The 9141-nt window shown below is 37.8% G+C and overlaps 1 protein-coding gene across 1 annotated transcript; it reads left to right on the top strand.

The window, feature by feature from the left end:
- The first annotated feature begins 3634 nt into the window (after positions 1–3634).
- Positions 3635–8863, top strand: LOC132142337 (serine/threonine-protein kinase PLK1-like). The gene is made up of 11 exons (XM_059552132.1): positions 3635–4346; positions 4991–5159; positions 5248–5392; positions 5540–5633; positions 5894–6116; positions 6292–6358; positions 6754–6854; positions 7052–7129; positions 8039–8193; positions 8274–8456; positions 8580–8863. Exons 1-11 carry the CDS (start codon positions 3984–3986, stop codon positions 8784–8786), a joined length of 1785 nt encoding a protein of 594 aa, XP_059408115.1. The 5' UTR covers positions 3635–3983; the 3' UTR covers positions 8787–8863.
- Positions 8864–9141: the final 278 nt, after the last annotated feature.

The raw sequence follows: 9141 nt of genomic DNA, 5'->3' as shown, positions 1-9141 counted from the left end.
TGCATGTAAGTGTTGGGGTGGGCAAAAGGTGCAATTCATTATGGGGTAATGTTAATTTTCGAGTAGTAATACTTACATTTTTAGAGTGTCAAATCAACATTCTTCTCCAAAGGTGAGATCTTCGAGCAGCTGATCGAAGTACCCTTTGTGCAGATATTGCAGAGTCGCTGTGAGGAGTTAGTGCACCTGACCCTCTTTTTTATTATTATTGCCAAAGTATTTCATAAAAGATCATGGTAAGACGGTTGTATCTAACAATAAACAATCATAATGCCATAAAACAGTAAATAAAAAATCATGTTTTCATCATAGTATGAGATACTATACAAGAAAAACATTTTTCACGTAAAATAATTGAAAAAATATTCAAGAGATAATGATTTTGGGTTTTCAAATTATAAAAAAAAATGCTTTAAGGATAACACTTGATCAGATTAGTGGAGTTAAAAATATAAAAAATTAAAATCAACAGTATTGGCTATACTAACATCACAAAATAAAAAGGCAGCCATTTCTGGAACATGTTCTTCATTATCAAGATAATTACAAATACATTAATTAAACCTGTCACTTATGTCTTTTACGTTTTTGTGCTTGTTTTAACTTTGTAGGTCACATGATCAACATAGCGGATGATGATATACAATTTGCATTCATACTTCATACATACGCATTTAGGCTGTAGAGTATATACTCTTTTAGCGCTCGTTAAGTTAGTACTTATTGAAATTAAGTGCCTAATTAAAGGGAATGCGGTTTCGAACGCATCCCGACAAAGTCTCGTTTTGACATCTCGCGTGGTTCTGTGTGATTTGAACAACTTCAAGTTACGCCTCCTACTTCAAGTTACGCCCACTTCAAGTTACGCCCCCGTCTTGCAGTCTGCAGACAGACCCTTCTCCCTCGCGGCACACAGGTGAAAAAACGTAAAGTTTTTTGCGGCACTCCAGGTGGCGCTCACTGCCCAAGCGTGGGCCGCGGCCCTATGGTTAAGAATAGGTGCATTAGAGTATGCAAATATATCATGGGCATGATTCACAAATTAAAATTAGCGGAACACATCCCCCAGGCCATCCAAGATTTATAAGTTTGTTTGGAGAAATCTCCACATGACTCAGTCCATCAATTCATATATTGTGGAGTGAAGTTGCATGTTTGTGAGAAACAAATCCAAGTGATTTTTAACTTTAAACCATTGCTTCAGGCCATAATCCATAATAACACTTCATGCAGTGGAAAAATCCATCTGTTGTCATCTCGCATCAAAACCCACTGAATTTGTTTAGAACTTGCATGTTTCTCTTTTCACTATAAAGCTATATTATGGATAGAGATCATGTATTTTAGCCAGAAGCAATTTATAATAAAATTGAACAATTTGTTTCTTGCAAAAACACAGCTTGGACTAGAGACATGTGGATTACTTGTATTATTGTGATGTTTTTATCAGCTGTTTGGACTCTTCTTTCTGATGGCACCCAATTACTGCAGAGGATCCATTGGTGCAAGTGATGTAATGCTACATTTCTCCTTGGATGGCCTGAAGGTGAGTACATTTTAATTAAACTTTTATTTGAAGTGAAGTGAAGTGAAGTGACATTCAGCCAAGTATGGTGACCCATACTCAGAATTTGTGCTCTGCATTTAACCCATCCGAAATGCACACACACAGAGCAGTGAACACACACACACACACTGTGAGCACACACCCAGAGCAGTGGGCAGCCATTTTTGCTGCGGCGCCCGGGGAGCAGTTGGGGGTTCAATGCCTTGCTCAAGGGCACCTAAGTCGTGGTATTGAAGGTGGAGAGAGCACTGTACATGCACTCCCCCCACCCACAATTCCTGCCAGCCCAGGACTCGAACTCACAACCTTTCGTTTGGGAGTCCGACTCTCTAACCATTAGGCCACTACTTCCCATTTTGGGTAAACTATTCCTTAAAAACATGAAATGTAAAATAAAAATGTAAAGCAATGCATTATAGTGGCAGGTTGTGTGAGTTTGGCCATATAATTCATGAAAACAGTTTGTGGCAGATTAACTTTTTGTTGTTGCTTATTTATCAGCCCCAGTTTCCTGAAATTTTCAATGCAGATAATGAGTAAAAACCGCAACTTCGATCTGAACCCATTGCTCCACTTCTTTCTCACCTCTTAAAAACATTCCATAATTTCATGAACTATTTCTTTCTTAACAGGACAGTGGACTTATTTACTAAGGAGGAGCTATATGAGCAGAAATAATATAATCAGTTCTACAGGCATGTCCACAATGAGGATAAACCACACAAACACAAAAGTAAAAACCACGATGGTGGCAAAATTAAACACAAATGTTAAAATATATGGTAAAAACTTTGATCTGTCACTAAATATCTATGCCAGCTATGATCATAGACAGTGTAGGCTACTGTTAGTCCCAGCAGTATTCATAGGTTGATGTATTTTGGAACTGTTTAATATACCCTATGCATAACTTATTCAGCTTTCAAGGAGGCTTACGTGTTTGATGCAATCATTAAGTACTTCCTTTCTCACTGCGACCATGTAACCCATCTTTCTATATTCTAAAATTATCTAATTGCCATGACAACCTTTCAGAGAGACACTTGTAGTGTTTTAATCGGGAAATGGTGAGTGCATGCATGCATTTGTGAATGGACTAGACAGGAGTAAGTCGTGAGGAATGCTGTCATGAAAAACAGTAAACAACCTTATTAGGGAACACTTCACAGAACTGACAAAGACCAAGATACTCTCAGAAACATCTACGCAGCTAATCCAAGTCATGTCTTCTCTTTAATGATTTGATTATATGAAAAAATACATTTTCATTATTTGATTTTTTCATATTTATATACTTATATATTAATTTATATCATGGGATTGAACAAGACATTAAATAAACACTAGTAATTGTCCAATAATTTAATATAACATTGTTTATTACTGCTCACTGACCTTGTAATACTGTTTTAGTTTTGTGTTAAAAAGGGCAGACTTTCTGTTTATCTCGCTTTCTATCCTTTATACTCACACAACAGACATACTTGTACAAACATTAAAACGTGTGTAATGATATGTGACATGGTATTTTTCTGCTCCACAATCTAAAATGTGCTCACATTTGACCATTTGCGCACACACAAATGCACAAAGTTACACACAAAAGTATTAAAAACAAGTGGGTTAAATGGCTAGAAGAAAAACTATAGTTTAAACACATGTGCATGAATGAAGTGTATACAAACCCAAAAGTGCACGTGGCATATTTAAACAAATAAAATAATGCACAAAATACGTCAAGAGGAAATAATTTACATCATTTATAATCAGTTTATATTTTCCACAATTAAGTATTAAAATTTTAATGTAGATACATTTAAGTAGCTCATACTTTATTACAAATTAGTGGGCTTTAAATAATAGAGTGGGCCTTATTTAAAATAGACTTATCTCATAAAATCATAAAATATAAGTGAATATAAAAGCTTTTTTTCATTGTCCAGTGCTTCCTAAAGTTAAATATCCAAAGAACATAAATAAAGTTTTTCAGAACTTGCACGACGAGTCACATGATGCTTCGCTGTGTTTGGTCAGAATTTAAATCGCAGCAGCCAATCAGAGGCGGAGATAACGAATCGAGCACAATTCAAAAAGTAGCAGCGACTCACTGCATTCCCATCCGAGCAGCGGGCCGACGCACTTCATTTATGCCCGTTTAATTTCGTTCTTATCAGCGAAATACTACCAATGCTTGCCTCAGGGAGGTGAATACACATCTTTTAGATAAGCTACTGTGGGTTTTCACTTTGGAGTTATTGTTTGAATGTAGTTTTTGGTGGTTCGCAGCGGATGTGGATGACTGGTGAATTGCATGCTGTTTCGGGATAAAGAAGCAAGGAACTTCGCCTCGGTTATTTATTTTTCAGGACTTTAGGGCTCCTTATTCTATTTAAATCGTCCTGTAAAGTGTGCAACGATGAGCGCTGGAATCGCAAAGACGGCGAAGCCATCGGCTCACGTTGACCCCAAATCTGCTCCTCTCAAAGAGATTCCTGATATTCTAGTGGATCCCAGAACAAGGAAGAGATACATGCGAGGTCGCTTTCTGGGGAAAGGAGGATTTGCGAAATGCTACGAAATCACAGATATGGACACAAAGGAGGTTTTCGCAGGTAAAGTGGTGCCGAAGTCGATGCTATTGAAGCCGCACCAGAAAGAGAAGATGAGCACAGAAATCGCCATTCACAAGAGTCTCGATAACCAACACGTCGTGGGATTTCACGGGTTTTTTGAGGATGACGACTTCGTGTACGTGGTGCTGGAAATCTGTCGGAGACGGGTAAGATCAAGGATACCGATTTGAAAACAGACCGTCAACGGTCGGTATTCCTGTCACTGGATGATAATGTACAACAGTGCTTAAATATAACTCATTTCATTAAATTAAGATTAATAGGTACTTACTGTGTTCTTACTAGGCTCAATTGTTTATTCCTTTTAATAATGTACAAGATATATTCAAAATAAGAGAGGTTCTGACGTTACTTTCTCCCTTACGCTGCCTGTCAGTGGTTTTTAAACTGGAGGATGTGACGTCAGTTGATTTTCTGTTTCTCGGAAATATTGGTGAAACATACTACAGTCAGCAATATTTTTTATGCATCTTTGTGTAGTTTATACTTGGATTCTGTAAACTCAAATAATAATCGAATACCACCAGATAAGGAAAATCAAGGTTTTTTTTTTTTTTTTTTTTTTTTTTTTTTTAGTACTAGGGGTGTCTTGGTGAATTATTATTAGAATCATTTGTGTATGTATGTGTGTATATATATATATATATATATATATATATATATATATATATATATATATATATATATATATATATATATATTTATTTATTTATTAAGTAGAGTAATAAATGTTGTTTGAAGTTCCCACTTTCTCTAGATTTTGGTGCTTAATTTCTTTATTTCCTTACAGTCTCTCCTGGAATTGCACAAGCGGAGGAAGGCAGTGACGGAGCCTGAGGCCAGATACTTCATGCGTCACACTATTCTGGGTTGTCAGTACTTGCACAACAACCGGGTCATCCACCGTGATCTTAAACTTGGAAATCTGTTCCTCAGTGATGACATGGATGTGAAAATCGGTACGCAAACAATGATTGTCCTTTGTCTTTTTATTTCATCCCAGACCTCTTTTAATCAAGACTGGTTGTCCCATTTCTTTCTCCTTAGGAGACTTTGGTTTGGCCACAAAGATCGAGTTTGATGGAGAGAGAAAGAAGACCCTGTGTGGCACTCCAAACTATATTGCCCCAGAGGTACTCTGCAAGAAAGGCCACAGCTTTGAAGTAGACGTTTGGTCTCTGGGATGCATTCTGTAAGTCCGTTGTTGGATTAAATTACTATGGAGGCATTTGATTTTCATAAAACACTAGTTCTCTAATGGATTTTCGTTCTTGCATAATGATTCATTTTTATAATTGAGCATGTATGATTGCTGATGGTCATGTAATTTATCTATCAGATACACACTGCTGGTTGGAAAGCCACCATTTGAGACGTCCTGTCTGAAGGAAACCTACATTAGAATCAAGAAGAATGAGTACACAGTTCCTAGAGTAAGTATCTGTGATTTAAAGAGTTGGCATGAGAGGAAATCCTATTTTCTAAATGTATGTTACAGATATTATTGTGAATATTTGTCTGGTCTTATTTTTCATTAAATGATTTAACCTTGTAATGTTTCATTGTGACTAACTTGCTAGATTTTGTAGCTTTTGATTGTGGAAAGTTTTTAATGCAACTTAAGTGAAAAATGAATTGTGTGAAAAAACAGATTGGTGGAATATTACATTGTTGTTTTTTTGTGTGTCTTTAGCATATTAATCCAGTTGCTGCTGCTCTGATTCGTCGGATGCTGCATGCTGACCCTACTCTCAGACCTTCTGTGTCCGAGCTGCTGGCCGATGAGTTTTTCACCTCCGGTTATGCGCCTCTGCGGTTGCCCACTTCCTGTCTCACTGTACCTCCCAGGTTCTCCATCGCCCCATCCAGTCTGGATCCCACCCTCCTTCGCAAACCCCTCTCGTCACTTAATAAAGGTATGTGTGTAGATAAATCCACTTTTTAAAAAATGCTTTCTTGTAGTATTTTATTTATTTAAATAGCTATGTTGGTTTTCAGTGTTTCCCTGCTTCATTGAATATTGACACTCAGAAATATTAAAAATGAAATTTTAATCCCTTTCATGTTGCATGTTAACTTCTGGGTGTTCAGGAACAGACAGTCCAATTGAGAAAATGGGGAAAATGGAGCAGCCACAAAGGGAAGATCCTCAGCAGAGGTTAGTTGTTTTATCTGTGTAGATCATGGATTCTCAAATCTGGCCCACGATATCCACTTGCCTACAGAGTTTAGCTCTAACCTTAATCAAACACCTTAGCATGCTAATCAATGTCTTCAGGATCATTAGAAAATCACAAGTAGGTGAGTTTGATCAGGGTTTGAGCTAAACTTTGTGGCAGATTGGCACTCCAGGGCAAGATCTGAGGAACCCTGGTGTAGATATTGGCAAACTGTTGGCTCTTTAAATCTAGTTTTGAATGCACATTTTTGCCAGTAGTATTAAAACCATGATTTTTAATATACATTACTCAGGCTTGCGGCCATTATAAATGTAGGGTTAGGGAAAATATTTGTATTTAATGAATTTGTCACTAAATGTAATATTTTGCGCAGGGATGGAGCTGAACCACCTGAATGTCATCTAAGTGACTTGCTGCAACAGCTGGCCAGTCTCAACACGGCCAGGCCATCTGAAAGAGACTTCATTAGACAAGGTTACCACATGGATTCTTTGCATCTTGCAACATAAGGGATGTTGCTGTATTTTAATGGGAATTGGAGCTACTGTGATGGCAAAAATCTGTATAACTATACTTTGTACATTTACACAGCCACAAAAATCTGGTCAGTTGGTGTACATGTTCAAAACTATTGACAAGCACATTGCAATGATTGATCTTTCCCTTTATAGAGGAAACTGAGGACCCTGCTTGTATTCCTGTCTTCTGGATTAGTAAATGGGTCGACTACTCTGACAAATATGGCCTTGGTAAGACACCATGCTGACACCGATATACTCAAGCCAGTATGCAAATTGGAATTTAATATTGTTGCACTAAAATCTCAGTAACTGGAAATATACCCTAAAAACTGTTGTAACTCTTTATTCCCTCTAAACCGTATCATTAACATTTTTCCTATGATGCATTTTTTTTTTTTTTTTTTTTTTTTGTGCCAACGAAAACGCATGTTATCAGGGTGAAGAAACATTTAAAATTTGTTTGGTTGAAATGAAGAAGTGGCTCATTGCTGAAGAACTTTACTGTGACTTGTTGAATTTATTACCCGAGAACACAACACTGTTAAAGGTGCAATAGGTGATTGTCTTCAGAAACATTTTTTGTTATGCTGGTTGAGAGTCTCTTCACATCCTGATAGTAATCATTAAGTTAAGTGGCCTAAATTTATTTATATATTCTGTGGAAGGTGTAGGACCAAGAAAAGGACCTTTTCTGCGTACGTATTGACGCTTCGGGCACACCCCTAAGCCCGCTCCCCATTGTGATGTCACTGTCCATCACGATGTTTCACTGTAGACATCGTCCAACCCAGAGTGTGAATGCAAGCTCGGAACCATTTGAAAGCAGCTGTTTATTAGCAGATATCCAATTAATGCCCTGTTGAATTAAACACCACAAATGACAACACAAATAATATTCCACCAGTTACATCAAATATAAGCTGTTCATCCGTCCCACATGCAGGACTCTGCTCTTTATATTACTGATATTTTGCAGCAATTTTCTAGTAAGTGAAGATTGTTTTCTTGAACACACAGGATGGAAAAAGTGCTTTAATGTTTGGTTATTTATTTTGTGCAAGTTTCATTCAGAAACCGTTACTTGCATGCAGTCTAAAAATATTGTCCATATCCTAATGTATTTTTGCCCTTTTATAGGTTACCAGCTGTGTGATAACAGCGTAGGCGTTCTGTTCAATGATTCCACACGTTTGATCATGTACACTGATGGTGACAGTCTGCAATATATTGACCGCAACTCATTAGAATCCTACCTCAGTGTTCGTTCCTACCCTTCTTCGCTCTCTAAAAAGGTCTGTGTATGCTGGAAATAGTGGAACAAAGTTTTCTGTTATACAGGATTGCTGAAGTCTTTTTTTCTTTATTGGTTTAGATTACACTTCTCAAGTACTTCAGGAATTACATGAGCGAGCACTTGCTGAAGGCTGGGGCGAACATAACACCCCGTGATGGTGATGAACTGACCCGGCTGCCTTACCTACGCCACTGGTTCCGCACAAAGAGTGCCATCGTGCTACACCTGAGCAACGGAACTGTGCAGATCAACTTCTTCCAGGTGAGAAACTGCCATGTCTTAAATGAAGGAAGTACTGCATCTGGGCACTTGTGATGTCAAACAAAATACGCAAATATCCAAAATGAAAAACCGTGAATTCAGTTTTCTCTTTGTGCCCTCCAGGACCACACTAAGCTTATTTTGTGTCCCCTGATGGGAGCAGTGACGTACATCAATGAGAAGCGAGAGTTCTACACCTATAAGATGACCTTAATCGAGGAGTTCGGATGCTGCAAAGAGTTGGCCAGCCGTTTACGCTACGCTCGCAACATGGTGGAGAAGCTCATGGCCTGCAAAAGCACTGCCACAGCCGCTACATCTGCCCGCTAACCCACTGACATCACAAACTATATAACTTTGTGTTCACCACCAACTCTGCTTGAGTTTGAGGGCCCTTAAATATTGCAGCAGCAAAACTTGTACAGTTCTACGTTATGACTTCCTCCCCTGGATCTGTTGTGTACTCTTACTGTCACTTGTTTTTTGGGGTTGGAGTTTGACCGTGCCAGCTCTCTGTATCATGTGAATGCTCTTGTGCATGTTTTAATGTTTTAGAACTTGACTGTTCTTTGTATAAAAGCTTTTGGAGTTTAATCTTTTAATGTGTAAGAGAATATTTGAAATAACTTGGTATTCCAAAATAAAGATCACTTTAGAGAAATTTTGTTTGTTAGATACTGTTAAT

The sequence above is a fragment of the Carassius carassius genome, chromosome 6 (genome assembly GCF_963082965.1).
Source record: "Carassius carassius chromosome 6, fCarCar2.1, whole genome shotgun sequence".
In the NCBI taxonomy this organism is placed as follows: domain Eukaryota; kingdom Metazoa; phylum Chordata; class Actinopteri; order Cypriniformes; family Cyprinidae; genus Carassius; species Carassius carassius.
This window is presented reverse-complemented; position numbering and strand designations above follow the sequence as displayed.

Bases quoted from the DNA above. Each gene is read 5' to 3' on its own strand.
- LOC132142337 (XM_059552132.1), top strand. From the start codon at position 3,984: ATGAGCGCTGGAATCGCAAAGACGGCGAAGCCATCGGCTCACGTTGAC. The intron at 5,393-5,539 runs GTAAGTCCGTTG...TTTATCTATCAG, and splicing joins TGGTCTCTGGGATGCATTCT to ATACACACTGCTGGTTGGAA. The intron at 8,457-8,579 runs GTGAGAAACTGC...TGTGCCCTCCAG, and splicing joins TGCAGATCAACTTCTTCCAG to GACCACACTAAGCTTATTTT.